This window comes from Pleurodeles waltl, chromosome 4_2, assembly GCF_031143425.1.
Source record: "Pleurodeles waltl isolate 20211129_DDA chromosome 4_2, aPleWal1.hap1.20221129, whole genome shotgun sequence".
Classification (NCBI taxonomy): domain Eukaryota; kingdom Metazoa; phylum Chordata; class Amphibia; order Caudata; family Salamandridae; genus Pleurodeles; species Pleurodeles waltl.
In genome coordinates, this window is record NC_090443.1 from 510846085 (window position 1) to 510864711 (window position 18627).

Below are 18627 nucleotides of genomic sequence, written 5' to 3' on the forward strand. Positions count from 1 at the left end.
GCAAAAATACATGTGCATAGATGCAAACAAACCACACATACATGCGTAGTCAAACTTAGACTCAACCATACAAACACACGGTTGCATATGTACAAATGCACATATAAGTGCGCACAGACACACAACTTATGCAAATGTATAAAAGTACATGTATGCACATTTTGCATGCCCGCTATTGTCCCTTCTTTCTGTGGTGAATGTCCCAACAAGGCCTCCATGGTCACAAATTTCACAGTGGCGGTATCTAAGCATAAGTAAAACTTTTGTCGGTGTTCTGAGACAATCCGTATTTTCGAAGTGTCTCTTGTGTGATATTTTTAAAGTACGGTCTTGCGAGGGCTGCATTCAGAAATCTGCTTTCATTAGGGATGTGCTGATAAAATTCCTGTGTTTCACTAGCCTAGGGCAATGAAGTTGCACCATCTATGCAGTTTTCAAGACAACTTCATCTGCCAATCAGTAGTAATTATAACGCTATATAATCTAAACTTTAAGGCAGTGATGAGAGGCTGTATTAGTACCCATCTCGATGGTACTTTATCAACCTTGGGCGGCTGAAGGTCTGAGTGAGCCTGTTAGATTCCAATGTGCGACGCTACCTTTGAGTCAAAACTGCCACTAGACAAACTTCTGATCTCTCTCCAGCAGGTGCATTAATCACCAGGGGCATCTTGAAACTTTTATTGTTGCCTGAAAACTATGGGATATACAAGGAACTCTGTACCAGGTGCTTTCAGAACTGGTGCACTGCTCCAAAAGTGGCTTCCAGTAACACAAGCAGTCCCCATCCTTCGACCTTTCCAGCCTTAGCTGAGAGTATCATTAAATATAAAAACACTCTTGAACGCTTTAAATTGTATATTATCTAACAGATATCAGTGCTGTCTCAAAACATGCCATGCGCTTTCATGATCACAAATATAAAAAGTTGCGCAGTCTTCTTCAGAAGCCCTGCAGCATGCCTCCTATTTTTTTTTAAATGAATGCAGCAAGTGGCATGTGCAGGAGCTGTTAGTTGCTTAACTTGTGACCCTCTTTAACCCCATAAGCTGCCGTGGAAGAGGAATACTTACATGACTCGTGCTCTCCTCTTTATCGGTGTTCCCCTCCTCTGCCTGAATTTGCTGCCACTGCTTCCAAGGAATAAAGCAACAAAAAAAATTACTTTTTCGCGCCACTCTTATTTTATAAAGCTGTGGCGCAAAATGTCACTGGTTGCATCTGTGTACGCTCTTTCAGGCAGTCTTTTTCCTTCTGCTCCTCAGATCATTCCCTCCTGCAGGGTGATGCAGACTCATTCCTTTTTCTGAGCAGGCAGGCTTATAGGAGGCCAGACAGAACCTCCTCTGGTCCAGCTGATGGTGCAGCCTTCTGGTGATGTCCTCTCAACTATGACAGACTATCTGTCGGATACCAGCCTTGGTCGTATAGCAGTCTTGAGTACACTGCAGAGCACTCATTTTCTTGCCCATGAATGTTGGAAAGTGCTCCTTTTGACATGATCACATTCACTTTTTGCCTGGTATTTGGTGCAATTTTTACTGAAAGTGCACTAGGGTCCTTCTAACCAGGTCCCCAATGCTATACCTTTTTCCCTAAAATTGTGCAGTTGTTCCCTAATCGGCCATACCTTTGCGCACCCCACCGTAAGTCCCTAGTAAATGGTACCCCTGATACCTAGGTCATGTGTACCAAACATGGTCCCTCAGAGCTGCATCACATATTGTGCCACCCTCAGGGAGCCCCTCGACTAGCACAGGCAGACTCCCATTGCAGGCTGCGTGTCTTGGTGCAGCTTAAAGTGAAAGCATGACATGGCACACAGGCTGTGTGCCATGTCGCCTAACACTGCATGCAATATATGTTCCTCACACCTACAGAAGGCCTTTTAACCCTAAGGCATGGTGCATTATGGTACATGTGAGGGCATAACTACAAGAACAGATATGCCCCTGCTATGTCTTTGTTGATTCTCAGACGTAGTGAGTGAACAGGGAAGCAATTTAAGTATACGTTCTGGACACTGGTCAGTACGAGTTCCCCAGCGTACAGGATGGCTTCACTGAAAATAGGGATGTTTGGTATCAAACCTCTTGTGCTAATAAACTCTCTCTGACTCGTTGATGGGTTTATTAATACATGCACCCAGAGGGCACATTAGAGGCACCCCCTGGAAACCAGTGTGCTAGCTGACTAGTTTTAACTAACCTGCTACCGACAGGTTTCTGACCCCCAAGGGTGAGAGCCTTTGTTCTTGGGCATACAGGAACAACGCCAGCTCTGGCAGGGGTGCTAACACATCCCTTCCAACAGGATGACCTGCATATGTGCATTACAAGGCAGGGGACTTCAAAGAAGCATGTCACCCGTGGTGTGCTGATTTGGCTTTCCCAGGGGGTAAGACCTCCGCCCCCCCCCCCCCCCCCCCCCCCAACCCCCTCCAGTCATTCCCCCACCTCTCAATTTGACACCTGAACAGGTGGGAAATGTAGAATTTAGTATTCAGAGTGGTGTGTCCACTCCTCATCGCTCCAAATCCCTCAGGTGAACTGCCTGATGTGAACACAACATTTAGAAGTCTGCCATGTTGGTGTTGGGAAAATTAGGAACTCTGGGACAATGTTATGCCCACTTCCCACAGGAATTGGTCCTATAGGAGTGTAGTGGCCTCTGGGGTAAGTAGCCCATTGGCTACTGCCGTACGCTCCCCTAAATTCAGTATTTAGAGACTTCCATGCCACCAGGAAATTGGATTCCTGCTGACCTGTGGAGAAGGTGGCTCAAGAGCTGCGAAAGCAGAGACTGAGGAAGAAGCAACTGACTTGGCACCAGTCCTGCCGGCCTGTCTGCTGTTCTTGTGCCAAAGTAGTCTCTTCCTGCAAGCTGTTGTGCTTCCAAAAGCCTGGCAGGACTGCCTGCCTTTAGCAATGACCCAGGAACTCCAGCGCAGCAGCAGAGCTGCATGCTGCAGGCACCCCAAGAGACCTGAGAGGACTCTGGACCTCCGAAAAGCACCATTGCCACCTAGCCCAAACTGAATTTGTCCAACTGTGCCAGAGTGGTCCCTGGCCCCCAAGAGACAAAGCCTACTTTGCACTTGCCCACAGTGGACCAAACTCTGCCGCATAGGGCCCCTCGACTTAGAGCGCTCTGTGTGACAAAAATCTGACACCTCAAGACCACTCTGTGCCAGTCTCACCTGGCCCATGGGGAAGAGGGCCTAAGGTGTCCAAGTATCCTGAGAGCTGAGCCCACTTGCTGGTTCAGCCAGGCTGGCGCCCCAGTCAAAACTTGCAGCCGGTTTTTAACCAGACCGATTGCCATTGACTAATATTGGGCACCTGATGCTGTATTGCACCTCTACACCCAGACCACCCTCCCCCCCCCCCCCCCCCCCCAAAACAAATGCCCAGTTGGTGTGGCCTTGGATCTTGCCCACACTTCAGTCCAGAGATTGGCCCAGTGCGTCGCTGTGAAGTGCCGGACAGCACGACATGTTTTTCCCCATAAGATAACATTGCCAACTCAATGCTGACCAGCACCTTTGCACCCGGATGACCCAGTGCCACCCGAGGTAAAGAGTTGATGCTGCTTTAGCCCTCACCCCATACTTAACTTAAGCCCAGGAGATTGTAAGTTGCTGTACTATACCTGTATGCAGTATTAGTTTTTTCCTCCATAGCATTACATTGTTGCCTCTGAAAAATGCACTGTAGACTTTTGAAACTGAAATTATTTCTCTTCCAAAATGTACTTACCTCATCATATTGTCTCTGGTGCCTATACGATACTTAATATGTTTGTAAATTGGTGTGGATCTCCTTAATGAGCTGTGTCTCATTTATTGACTGTGTAGTATTTGCAGGTGTCTGACACTCTTCTCTGATAAGCATAAGGCTGCTCACCCAACTACCAACTAATAGAGCAGCTTTGTAGTGCTAGAGTAAGCCCCTGTCCACTAGTAAGGGAACCCCTTGACATACACACTTAACATACACACACAAGGTTCTGGGTTTCACTTAACAGCAGAACTGTATGTGGGAGAGGTTGGTGGGCCTCACCCTTATAGATTAAAAGGTCTGGTCAACTAGACTTGAAAACAAAACATGACATGCTACCACCACCTAATGTGCCAAGCATAGGACATTGACATTTCGTAGTAGGTAAAAGAATTCCCGCCTTTTACCAGGATGATGGACAGCTTTTCCAAAACGACCCCATTGCGTTTTACCGACGATTCCGGTGGTGCGTTGTTGATGCGCAGGAGCACGAGGACATATCCACAAAGACTCACTAGTAACAATCACATTGCCAAAGGCACACAAGGTTGCTAGAGACTTTCTCCCTTGGTCCATCACGTAGCCTCAGTGTACAACATAAACGGGGCATATAAAACATGCTAGGTAACGCTTACTGAATTACTCGTAAAAAATAATCCGGTTGGGTAGGCCACGATGCTCATTTTACAGACACTAAACCTCAACAGGAAGCACTTACAAATATAAACGTAGCAGGTGCCCCAGTTGAAGCTCAGCTTCTGGAAAGGACAAGCCACCCTAACTCCTGGGCTTGGCAAAGATAAAGCAAGGCTGTGCGCTCAGAGATTCCAAAGGAGAAAACAATCTAGAATCCTTCCTGGAGGTGAACTGATGATGTACTGGAGCGTAATCTGTATCTGACTGTGACACACGGTTTCCATCTTCCTCTCCTGGAGAAACAGAGTTGAAGGTTCTCCCTTTATAAAGCACCTGTAAGCTCCGCCCGCTGAGCCACGCCCCGTCCACCCTCGAAGTAGGTAAAGGAATTCCCGCCTTTTACCTTTTTACCAGGATGATGGACAGCTTTTCCAAAATGACCCCACTGCGTTTTACTGCCGATTCAAGTGGTGCGTTGTTGATGCGCAGAAGCACGAGGACATCTCCACAAAGACGCACTAGTAACAATAACATTCCCAAAGGCACACAAGGTTGCTGGAGACGTTTACCCCGTGGCCCATCACGTACCCCTAGTGTACAATATAAACACAAAATCGTTTTTGTAGTAGGTTCTCCCTTTATAAAGCACCTGTAAGCTCCGCCCGCTGAGCCACGCCCCGTCCACCCTCGAAGTAGGTAAAGGAACTCCCGCCTTTTTACCAGGATGATGGACAGCTTTCCAAAACAACCCCAATGCGTTTACCGCCGATTCCGGTGGTGCGTTGTTGATGCTCAGAAGCACGAGGACATCTCCACAAAGACGCACTAGTAACAATCATATTGCCAAAGGAACACAAGGTTGCTGGAGACGTTTTTCCCCGTGGCCCATCACGTACCCTTAGTGTACAATATAAACGGGGCGCATAAAACATGCTAGGTTACGCTTACTGACATACTCGTAGAAAATACTCCGGTTGGGTAGGCCACGATGCTCAATTTTACACAAACTAAACCTCAAAAGAAGCACTTACAAATATAATCGTAGCAGGTGCCGCAGTTGAAGCTCAGCTTCTGGAAAGGACAAGCCACCCTAACTCTTGGGCTTGGCAAAGATAAAGCAAGGCTGTGCGTTCAGAGATCCCATAGCAGAAAAAGATCTAGAATCCATCCTGGAGGTGAACTGATGATGTACTAGAGCGTAATCTGTATCTGACTGTGACGCGCAGGTTCTATCTTCCTCTGCTGGAGACACAGTAGAAGGTTTCTCCCTTTATAAAGCACCTGTAAGCTCCGCCCGCTGAGCCACGCCCCGCCCACCCTCGAAGTAGGTAAAGGAATTCCCCGCCTTTTTACCACGATGATGGACAGTTTTCCAAACGACCCCACTGCGTTTACTGCCGATTCCGATGGTGCGTTGTTGATGCTCAGAAGCACGAGGACATATCCACAAAGACGCACTAGTAACAATCACATTGCCAATTGCACACAAGGTTTGCTGGAGACGTTTTTTACCCCGTGGCCCATCACGTACTCTTACTGTACAATATAAACGGGGCGTATAAAACATGCTAGGTAACGCTTACTGACATACTCGTAGAAAATACTCCGGTTGGGTAGGCCACGATGCTCATTTTACAGAAACTAAACCAATAACAATAAAATACACACACTCTTTTAAACCTGTCTGACTAAGTATTTTTTACCCATGATTCTAATGATGTATTGTATGTGCATATGTGTGTTTTATGTGTGTGTGTGTGTGTGTGTATAAATATATATATGTGTATGCATGTGTATATGTTGTTTCTGTGCCTGGCATGTTTGTGGATCATTGCATGGCTCCTGATATCTATGAATTTCTGCTCTCTTTTTATCACACTTATCTACCCATCACTCTTATATCATGTCTCTATCAAACTATCCTCCATTCTCACTCGGACTCATCCCAAATCCCTTCGACCACTTTCATCTCCTAAATATCTCTGCCTAAGCTCTTCCCCTCCACCTCCACATCTAACTCACCAAACCTCACTCTACCTCTGTGACCTCCCACACAACCCTACTAAATTCTCCTGCATTCTTCTCACCCCACTTCTATGCTCTCCCTAACCCATCCACATCCTCTTTCCCCTCCGCTCCCCTATTATTCATCTCAAGCCTTTGGATTGAGTAAATGAAGGATAAACTCCCAATTAACACTTCTGGATTTCTTTCCTCCTCCACCCCTCCATTACTCCAGTCAATCTAACTAACAAACTCTCATATCTGCAACTCAAATTAACTCAAATTAACTCAAAATAATACTAAAACTGTACTCCTTATTAAATTATACTAATCCATCACTAATTCTTGTTGGGTACCGGAGTAGCGTGCTACTCATCGAAAAGCGCTTCGACGCCTCGTCAGGGGTAGTAAGCGCTATATAAATACGATTACAATTACAATTTGTCCTTTGTCCACTGTAAGAATGTGTTGCACCCCTCCAACAGGACACGTCCTGGATATTGGATTGTCAGGGACACGTCCTGGATATTGGATTGTCAGGGACAGGCGTGTGTGTTATATACCCTCGGGACAAGGGTACATACCTGCACCATGCAGTAAATAATCATGTCACAATGCCGGTTTTGTATCCCTTTGTTTGTCTTCCTTCCATTCCTCTTCTTTTTTCTGTCCTTGATACTAGTGTACATTGTATAGTGTCCTATCTGTGAGCGGTCTGCACATGCAGAGAGGACTAGGAGTTCATGCTTGTATTACCAGGGATTCTCCAGCTTGAGAGAGACTACTTAAAAAACAGAAGTGCAGTGTTAACTGTTAGTCCAGCACTATTCAGGGTGACATTGGAAGGTGCCATGTGGAGCGTGATGATTGTTTTGTTCTTTTTACCTTAACAGACTAAAGAACAACAGGCCGGCATGGAAGAGAGATTTCACAATGAACTCAATGCAAACATCAAGCTGTCCAATTTGTATAAGGTAAGTGGTAGTTCAAGGCTGTTGAAGTAGGTTTATATATAAAAGTTCAGTAAACGGAGTGCCTCAGCAGTTCAACATTGTGCACTGTAGCACCGGAGTGGACTCTGCTGTTGGTCATCGGTGTCCCTTCCAGAAATTAAGAGAATGAGGTACTTAAAACCTGTTTTATTTTTTTACACTGCCAAGAGGCCAGAATCTGAATCGACCAAGCATTTAGCTGGGTTCCATGGCATCTTTTGTTCCTGAGATGGTGTTTGCAAAATAATTGTGGGCTTTTGTGGTGATATGCACTTCAGAGGACTTTGGTATAACCAGCTTTCTGAGCTGTTAAGCGTTTATATTTTTGAGCTTGAGGGAACTGTATCAATCATTTGAGTTTGCAGCACTGCTGGTGTTGCAGTACTATTTCGACCATTCAACGTCTGTACACATGTAATACCAACTTATTCAACCCCCTTTTCTGGCCTGTTCTTAGAGTGCTGCTGAGGACGCTGAAGCCAAAAGCTTGGAGCTGACTGGAGCAATGGAAGAGCTTCAAAGACTTCTGAAGGAAAGCGGAGAAGGTAAGAAACCTAATGTTCCTCAATCTAGACATGGCCTGGCTTTTGATTTTAGATTTGGAATGTAGACTTTCAAAGATGCCCGCATGCCCTAGAGCTTGACCCCACTCCTCCTCCTCCTCCCCGCCCCCCCCCCCACACCCCCCCAAAGAATGGTCCTCTGTAAGCATCTGGACAGTGTTCGTTAAAGTGGGGTGTAGGAACATATGCTTTGTGTCCTGGTGGGTGGATGGTATGCTGAGGTAGGGTGATGGTATGCCGGTGCAGTACGTGAGTATGCCAGTCCCTTCCCATCACCAAAAACAGTTTAAAAAGTCAGCACGGAAGACCTTGGGTAAACCACTGCTTGCCGGCCATGGTCAGACCTGAAAATTACATCTTGACGACCGGCCCTCGGGTTCGGTGTCGAAAAAGGCCTAAATGCATTCAGACTGCCACAACTGTTTTGGGATTGAGTCGTAAGATGAAAGCTTCCACATTGGAACCAAAACCGCTACGTACCACCTCTGAGTCTAAACATCCAAGCTTCTCTTCAGAGCTGAAAAAACTTCCATCCGCTTCAGAGACCACATTTTCAGCCTGTTTAAAGCAGTCTATCACCAAGCTTTCTTAGCATACATTTGTTGGAAGTAAAAATGTTCCATCGTCAGTGGAGTCAACAGACCGGCCCATTCTTGAGGTCATGGACCATAAACCGAGGAAAATACAAATCCAAAAGGATACAGGAAAAATTATTGCCTCTCCTCCTCCTATGACCAAGATGAAACTGTCATTCCAAGAAAGTTTGGAACAAAGGCCCTTCACCAGCGAAAATATTTTAAGCCAAGGAGAAGCCAAAGACAGTGCATCAGCCTTCTCCACCACATTCACCTTTCCTTCATACTTCTCCACCACCTGACACTCCACTTCCACCACCTTCACCCACACAGTTTTCTGCACAATCTGTCTCCTCACATGGGGATTATATGGGTGACAATTCTTATAATATGGACCCATTGGAAATGTACGATTCTGACCAAATTCTATCTAATGACCCTGAACTGTATGCCGCAAGGCCATCTCCACCTGAGGACACCACAGCCTATAATCAGGTCATTGCTAGAGCAGCCACATACCACAGCTGCTCTCTGATCCCATAGAGGATGATTTCCTATTAAACGCACTGTCCTCTACACATAAGCAGTACCAATGTTTGCCGATGCTACCAGGCATGTTAAAATAAGCTGATAACGTTTTCAAAGAGCTGGTAAAGGCTAGGGTATTAACATCTAGGGTGGATAAGCAATATAAAGCTGTACCATCAGATCCAATTTTTATATTTCAATTGCCACCTGATTCCATCGTGATCAGTGCATCTTGGAAAAGGGAAATAGTAAGTCCACAGGGATGCTCCTCCTCCTGATAAAGTTGCAAATTAGACGCAGCAGACACCGCACCTAGGGGAATAAATACTAGTGTTATGATCAGAAGGCATGCATTGTTGCAGTACTCTGGATTCAAACCTGAGATACAGCAAGTGGTCTTTACTGTGCCATTCAGTAAACAACTATTTGAACCTGAGGTGGATCCCACCATTGGAAAAATTTAAAAAGGACTCTGACACAGCAAAGGCTATCGGTGCCCTTCACACAACACCTTTTCTGGGCACTTTTCGTAAGCCCCAATTCAGAAGGGGTTTTAAACTCCAAACATCAGAGGCCCCTATGTTCCAACAAAAACAGGGACAACAGCATTATTCTAGGGGATCTTTCAGGGGTTACTATCAAAGACGTAATGTCAGAGGTAGAGGGAAATCAACTGCCACAAGAGTTGCCTCAACTTCATCAAAGCAGTGATTTTCTCTGCATCCCCCTCACAGCACACATCTCCTGTGGGAGGAAGACTGCAACATTTCCAGTCATTGGCAACAAATTACATCACATCAGTGGGTACTGTCAATTATCCACAATAGTTATTGCCTAGAATTCATCTCCACCCCACCAAACATTCCCCCTCGTTCACACATGCTTTCTACGGAACACGTTGTGCTGAAACGAGAGGTGGAATCTTTTCTACTCAAAGGTGCAATAGAGGTAGTACCCATTAATCAACAAGGAACAGGAGTATATTCTGTATACTTCTTCAAACCAAAGAAAGATGGCACTCTCAAACCAACCCTTGATCTCAGACCTCTCAATCAGTATATTTTCTCAAATCATTTCCCCATGGTCACTCTTCAGGACGTCATCCCTTTGTTACAAAAACAAGACTACATGACCGCATTAGATCTAAAAGATACTTATTTCCATATTCCCATCCATCCAGCACACTGCAAATACTTGAGGTTTGTGATGCAAGGCAAGCTCTACTAATTCAAAATGCTACCCTCTGTAGTAACAGCACCAAGGGTATTTACCAAATGCCTAGCAGTGGTTGCAGCATACCTGAGAAGACAGTATATACAGGTCTTTCCCTATTTGGACGACTGGCTCATAAAAGCCTGCACCATTCAAACCTATCAACACACAGTACACAATCGATACCCTACACAGTCTCTGGTTCTCAATCAATTACCAGAAGTCTCACCTTCAGCCGGCGCAGATACAACCATATCTGTGAGCAATTCTGAACACTGTGGATTTGGGTAGGCTAATGCTGACAAAGGATTCAAGCGTTCCCCATTCTGATATCTCAGCTACAATACAATCAAACTTACACAGTAAGGTTTATCATGAAACTGTTGGTAATTATGGCATCCTGCATATCAATAGTGCCCAATGCATGTCTAAATATAAGACCCTTGCAACAGTGTCTTCCACAACAATGGTCTCGGGCACAGGGTCAACTTCACGATCTATTGTTACTGGACCGCCAAACTTGCAACTCTCTGCAATGGTGGAATCAAACCAGCTTATCAAAAGGGCGGCCATTTCAGGACCCTGTGCCACAGACCATAATCGCCACAAATGCATCAATTACAGGTTGGGGAGCCCATCTCAACAATCTTACAATACAGGGAGAATGGGACTCAATTCAGCAGACTTACCACATAAACCACTTGTAATTTCTGGCAGTGTTCTTAGCACTCAAAGCATTCCAGACCGAGATCACACACAAGACGATGTTCATAAGGACAGACAACATGACAATGTATTATCTGCAGATACTGGGGGGGGGGGAGGGTGAGGAGATTAGGGGTTAGAGACACTCCTCTCAATTGTCCCTTCTAGCACAGACAATTTGGAGGTGGGCAATACACAATCTCATTCAACTATTAGCAGAGTATATCCCACGGATACACAACCAACTAGCAGACCTCTTAAGCAGGACGCAGCAACAAATACACAAATGGGAGTTTCACCCACAAGTAATTCAACAGTACTTTCACATGTGTGGAACACCAAACCTAGACCTCTTTGCAACAAGCGAAAATGCAAAATGCCCAAACTTCACACCCAGGTACCCACACCCTCAATCCAAAGGCAATGCTGTATGAATCAATTGGTCAGGGGTACTTGCTTACGCTTTCCCCCTCTCCCACTAATTCTGTTTCTGTTTAACAAGATCCGTCACACTTCCCTCACTATGATACTTATAGCTCCGACATGGGCACGTCAACACTGGTACTCAACTCTATTGGATCTATCTGTAGTACCGCATCACAAGCTCCCAAACAGACCAGACTTGTTGACTCAAAACGGAGGTCAAATCCGGCATCTCAATCCCAGTATGATCAACCTGGCGATTTAGCTCCTGAGGTCAGTTTGGATATTTATAGCTCCCATCAGAATGTATGGACATTCCAAAGGAAGCACTTAAACCTACAACCAGGCAGTGCTACATGGCTAAATGGAAACTCCTCCGTACAGGATATTGCATGCTATCTGCTTTACTTACAAAAAACAAATCTTGCATATTCATCTATTAAAATTAATTTAACAGCCTACCTCCAAAACAGACAGTATACCTGTTTAGAATTCCTGTCCTAAACGTTTTTATGGAAGGCCTTAAAAGAGGCATTCCACCTAGAGCCCCACCAGCTCCAGCCTGGTATCTTAACATTGTGCTCACAAAGCTTATGGGTCCACCATTTGAATCCATGCATTCTTGTGCACTTCAATTTCTCTCATGGAAATTTGCTTTCCCGGTAGCAATTACTTCCATAAGGAGAGTAAGTGAAATTCAAACATTCACTTTAGAAGAACCATTCTTCCAAATTCACAAACACAAGAGTACTTAAGACAAATGCAAAATTTCTACCCAAAGTGGTCTCACCATTTCGCATCAGTCAGTGGAATTCCCAGTCTACTTTCCACAGCCAGATTCAGCTGCTGAAAAAGCTCTCCACACTCTTGATCTCAAAAGAGCAGTTATGTATTATATAGAAAGAACAAAAGATTTTAGAAAATCTAAACAACCTTTTGTGGCTTTTCAACAGCCTCAAAGGTAATCCCATTTCTAAACCAGGATTAGCCAGATGGATAGTAAAGTGTATTCAAACTTGCTATCTTAAAGCTAAAAGGCAACTATTAGTAACTCCTAAAGCACATTCTATTAGAAAGAAAGGAGCTTCAATGGCATTCTTGGGACTTATACCAGTGGCAGACATAGGCAAAGCAGCCGCATGGGCTACACCACACACATTTACTAAACACTACTGTGTGGATGTGCTATCTCACCAACAAGCAAATGTTGGTCAAGCAGTGCTTAAAACACTATTTCAAACTACTCCAACTCCTACATGCTAGCCACTGCTTATTTTAGGAGGGGACTGCTTTTTAGTCTATGCAAAGCATGTGTATCGGCAGCTGCACATGCCATCGAACCAGAAATGTCACTTACCCAGTGTACATGGAAAAGGTTATTAAATAAAACCCAAATGGAAAGAGGTAAACTTAGGAAGGCTCTTGGGAAGTACAAACTGGCTATTAGGTCAGCAAAAACACACTATTATTCCAAAGCTATTAGAGGGGCTATTAACTCCCCTAAAGAATTGTTCAAAACAGTACGAACTCTGACGTCCCCTCCCACGAGCTCAGGATTTCTCACCTCAGCACTGCCAAATGGTGGCCGATTTTTTAAAATAATAAAATTGTAAATTTGCTGACAGATTTTAGATCCCCCACCCCCCCCACTCCCCTGATTTAGAGGGTGAAGTGCCCCTTTCATACGTTGAGTCAGGCAATTCTCTACAATGCTTCCTCCCCCTCCCTGCAAATAGAATCATTGATTTACTATTGGCGGTGAAATCCGGTTCACCTACTGATCTTTGTCCGCCCCGCATCTTAAAGTTAGCCCCTTCTCTGGTCGCCTCTGCTCTGGAGCCGGTGTTTGCCGAAATCCTTGTGGAAGGCAGCTTCCCTGTTAATTGGAAACAGTCTACGGTTAATCTGCTTATTAAAAAAAAACGGCAAAGATGCATCTGATCTTACTAATCTTCGCCCTATCTCTTTATTGCCTTGTATTGCTAAAATGTTAGAAAAACATCTTAATCAGGAGCTTGCTAAGTTTCTTCAAGGAAACTGTAGGCTGGACCCCTCCCAACATGGTTTCCGCAGTGCACAAAGCACGGAAACTGCTCTAATTTCTACATCCAACATAATTCGCAGAAGAGGCGACTTGGGACAAGGCACTTTTCTAGTTCTTCTAGATCTGTCGGCCGCATTTGATACTGTCTCTCCTACCATTCTGCTTCGCTTATCCCAGGCTGGAGTGAGGGGTAAGGCTTGGAAGTTACTTAGCTCTTTTCTTGCGGATAGAACGATCACAGTGGCCTGTGGTGAGCATCGTGCCTCTCCCTTTCAACTCCCGTGCAGAGTGCCACACGGGTCATCTCTCAGTCCTACTCTTTTCAATTTATACATGGCGCCACTGACGAACCTGGTACGCTCCTTTGGCTTCCAGATTGTTTCTTATGCAGATGACACGCAGGTGATTGTTCCTATCTCCCACAACTCGGAGGATTCAAAGGAGAAATTTCAACTCTGCATGACAGCAATTAATAATTGAATGGCCAGAAATTGTCTTAAACTTAACGGGGATAAGACTGTGATTATGTGTGTTGGCCGTAATAACAATCCTTGGAACAGCTGGTGGCCCACGGCCTGTGGGGCCTGTCCACTTCCTTGTCCCTCTGCAAAAAATCGAGGTATTATATTTGATACTTGTGAGAAAGTAGCCTCTTTCTAGCCTTGGTACCCCCACTTTTGGCCTGTTTGTGAGTGTATGTCAGGATGTTTGTCACTGTTTTCACTGTCTCACTGGGATCCTGATGGCTAGGCCCCAGTGCTCATAGTGAAAACACTATGTTTTCAGTATGTTTGTTATGTGTCACTGGGACCCTGCTAGTCAGGACCCCAGTGCTCATAAGGTTGTGGCCTATATGTATGTGTCACTGGGACCCTGTCACACAGGGCCCCAGTGCTCATAGGTGTGCATGTATGTGTTCCCTGTGTGGTGCCTAACTGTCTCACTGAGGCTCTGCTAACCAGAACCTCAGTGGTTATGCTCTCTCATTACTTTTAAATTGTCACTAACAGGCTAGTGACCAATTTTACCAATTCACATTGGCTTACTGGAACACCCTTATAATTCCCTAGTATATGGTACTGAGGTCCCAGGGTATTGGGGTTCCAGGAGATCCCTATGGGCTGCAGCATTTCTTTTGCCACCCATAGGGAGCTCTGACAATCCTTACACAGGCCTGCCACTGCAGCCTGAGTGAAATAACGTCCACGTTATTTCACAGCCATTTTACACTGCACTTAAGTAACTTATAAGTCACCTATATGTCTAACCTTTACCTGGTAAAGGTTAGGTGCAAAGTTACTTAGTGTGAGGGCACCCTGGCACTAGCCAAGGTGCCCCCACATTGTTCAGAGCCAATTCCCTGAACTTTGTGAGTGCGGGGACACCATTACACGCGTGCACTACATATAGGTCACTACCTATATGTAGCTTCACAATGGTAACTCCGAATATGGCCATGTAACATGTCTATGATCATGGAATTGCCCCCTCTATGCCATCCTGGCATAGTTGGCACAATCCCATGATCCCAGTGGTCTGTAGCACAGACCCTGGTACTGCCAAACTGCCCTTCCTCGGGTTTCACTGCAGCTGCTGCTGCCAACCCCTCAGACAGGCATCTGCCCTCCTGGGGTCCAGCCAGGCCTGGCCCAGGATGTCAGAACAAAGAACTTCCTCTGAGAGAGGGTGTGACACCCTCTCCCTTTGGAAAATGGTGTGAAGGCAGGGGAGGAGTAGCCTCCCCCAGCCTCTGGAAATGCTTTCTTGGGCACAGATGTGCCCAATTCTGCATAAGCCAGTCTACACCGGTTCAGGGACCCCTTAGCCCCTGCTCTGGCACGAAACTGGACAAAGGAAAGGGGAGTGACCACTCCCATGACCTGCACCTCCCCTGGGAGGTGTCCAGAGCTCCTCCAGTGTGCTCCAGACCTCTGCCATCTTGGAAACAGAGGTGCTGCTGACACACTGGACTGCTCTGAGTGGCCAGTGCCACCAGGTGACGTCAGAGACTCCTGCTGATAGGCTCCTTCAGGTGTTAGTAGCCTATCCTCTCTCCTAAGTAGCCAAACCCTCTTTTCTGGCTATTTAGGGTCTCTGGGGAAACTGTAGATAACGAATGCATGAGCTCAGCCGAGTTCCTCTGCATCTCTCTCTTCACCTTCTGATAAGGAATCGACTGCTGACCGCGCTGGAAGCCTGCAAACCTGCAACATAGTAGCAAAGACGACTACTGCAACTCTGTAACGCTGATCCTGCCGCCTTCTCGACTGTTTTCCTGCTTGTGCATGCTGTGGGGGTAGCCTGCCTCCTCTCTGCACCAGAAGCTCCGAAGAAATCTCCCGTGGGTCGACGGAATCTTCCCCCCCTGCAACCGCAGGCACCAAAAAGCTGCATTACCGGTCCCTTGGGTCTCCTCTCAGCACGACGAGCGAGGTCCCTCGAATCCAGCGACTCTGTCCAAGTGACCCCCACAGTCCAGTGACTCTTCAGCCCAAGTTTGGTGGAGGTAAGTCCTTGCCTCACCTCGCTGGGCTGCATTGCTGGGAACCGCGACTTTGCAGCTACTCCGGCCCCTGTGCACTTTCGGCGGAAATCCTTTGTGCACAGCCAAGCCTGGGTCCACGGCACTCTAACCTGCATTGCACGACTTTCTAAGTTGGTCTCCGGCGACGTGGGACTCCTTTGTGCAACTTCGGCGAGCACTGTTTCACGCATCCTCGTAGTGCCTGTTTCTGGCACTTCTCCGGGTGCTACCTGCTTCAGTGAGGGCTCTTTGTCTTGCTCGACGTCCCCTCTCTTCAGGTCCAATTTGCGACCTCCTGGTCCCTCCTGGGCCCCAGCAGCGTCCAAAAACGCCAAACGCACGATTTGCAGCTAGCAAGGCTTGTTGGCGTTCTTTCGGCGGGAAAACACTTCTGCACGACTCTCCAAGGCGAGAGGGATCCGTCCACCAAAGGGGAAGTCTCTAGCCCTTTTCGTTCCTGCAGAAACCTCAGCTTCTTCTGTCCAGTAGAAGCTTCTTTGCACCCGCAGCTGGCATTTCCTGGGCATCTGCCCATCTCCGACTTGCTTGTGACTTTTGGACTTGGTCCCCTTGTTCCACAGGTACCCTAGATTGGAAATCCACAGTTGTTGCATTGCTGGTTTGTGTCTTTCCTGCATTATTCCTCTAACACGACTACTTTGTCCTTAGGGGAACTTTAGTGCACTTTGCACTCACTTTGCAGGGTCTTGGGGAGGGTTATTTTTCTAACTCTCACTATTTTCTAATAGTCCCAGCGACCCTCTACAAGGTCACATAGGTTTGGGGTCCATTCGGGGTTCGCATTCCACTTCTGGAGTATATGGTTTGTGTTGCCCCTATCCCTATGTTTCCCCATTGCATCCTATTGTAACTATACATTGTTTGCACTGTTTTCTAAGACTATACTGCATATTTTTGCTATTGTGTATATATATCTTGTGTATATTTCCTATCCTCTAACTGAGGGTACACTCTAAGATACTTTGGCATATTGTCATAAAAATAAAGTACCTTTATTTTTAGTATAACTGTGTATTGTGTTTTCTTATGATATTGTGCATATGACACTAAGTGGTACTGTAGTAGCTTCACACGTCTCCTAGTTCAGCCTAAGCTGCTCTGCTCTGCTAAGCTACCATTATCTATCAGCCTAAGCTGCTAGACACCCTATACACTAATAAGGGATAACTGGGCCTGGTGCAAGGTGCAAGTACCCCTTGGTACTCACTACAAGCCTGTCCAGCCTCCTACAATACTTCCCTTTCCTTCAAGTTACAGATCAATCATATGGTTAAAGTCTGTTTCTGGATCTTAAAAACTCTTAGGAAAATTCTGCATCTTCTCGAGGAAGACTTAAGGTTGCCGGTTGTGCTGGCACTAGTCACCTCAAGACTTGACTATTGTAATGCCCTTTTGTTAAATGTTAATAAAACTTCTCTTGATAAACTCCAGTCCATCCAGAATACAGCAGCGCCTTATTCTGAATCTTCCCCAGTCTGCATCGGCTAGTAGCAGTCTGAAATCTCTCCATTGGTTACCTATTAAGAGAATTATTTTCAAAACTCTCTGCTTGACTCATAGAGCCTTACAGTCAGCGGGCTGTGATTATTTGAAGTCTACCTTGCAATATTACCAACCGACTAGAAACTTGAGATCTTCCAAATATACGATCGCGGTTCCTCGATGCAATAAGGCTAGGTGGGGAGACCGTGCTTTTACGGTGAAAGCTGCAAGGCTTTGGAATACCCTGCCTTTTGCGCTCCGACAAACAGCCACTCACTTCACCTTGAGGAAACGCCTGAAAACTTGGCTGTTCTCGCAATAGGTGCTCTCGGTCGGTAGCCTTTGCTTTTCCCTGTGTTCTCGTTCAGATTAGCGCTTTGATGCATCTTGCCGGAATGCACTTTATAAATAAGCCAATACTATACAATACATGTAGTGCTGCAGATTCACATGTGCCCTCCCCGGAAGCCTATGTATGTGTGTGCAGGTGTATGTTCGGTGGCATGTGTAGCTGCAGATACACATGCCGTGCATTATCCTGCCATCTAGTGTTGGGCTCGGAGTGTTACAAGTTGTTTTTCTTCGAAGAAGTCTTTTCGAGTCACGAGACCGAGTGACTCCTTCCTTTCGGCTCCGTTGCGCATAGGCGTCGACTCAATCTTAGATTGTTTTCTTTCCGCCATCTGGTTCGGATGTGTTCCTCTTCGCTGTGAGAAGGTAGCCTCTTTCTAGCCTTGTTACCCCCACTTTTGGCCTGTTTGTGAGTGTATGTCAGGGTGTTTGTCACTGTTTTCACTGTCTCACTGGGATCCTGATAGCCAGGCCTCAGTGCTCATAGTGAAAACACTATGGTTTCAGTATGTTTGTTATGTGTCACTGGGATCCTGCTGGTCAGGACCCCAGTGCTCATAGGTTTGTGGCCTATATGTATGTGTCACTGGGACCCTGTCACACAGGGCCCCAGTGCTCATAGGTGTGCATGTATATGTTCCCTGTGTGGTGCCTAACTGTCTCACTGAGGCTCTGCTAACCAGAACCTCAGTGGTTATGCTCTCTCATTACTTTCAAATTGTCACTAACAGGCTAGTGACCAATTTTACCAATTTACATTGGCTTACTGGAACACCCTTATAATTCCC

At 46.1% G+C, this 18627-nt stretch overlaps 1 protein-coding gene across 3 annotated transcripts in view; it reads left to right on the forward strand.

Annotated features, from left to right (window-relative positions):
- Nucleotides 1-18627, forward strand: part of TPR (translocated promoter region, nuclear basket protein) — a 920136-nt gene that overhangs the window by 47034 nt on the left and 854475 nt on the right. For all 3 annotated transcript variants that reach the window (XM_069232002.1, XM_069232003.1, XM_069232004.1), the window contains exons 8-9: nucleotides 7313-7393; nucleotides 7869-7956. In XM_069232002.1, the coding sequence (XP_069088103.1) occupies nucleotides 7313-7393; nucleotides 7869-7956 (169 nt within the window). The remainder of the gene's footprint in view (nucleotides 1-7312; nucleotides 7394-7868; nucleotides 7957-18627) is intronic.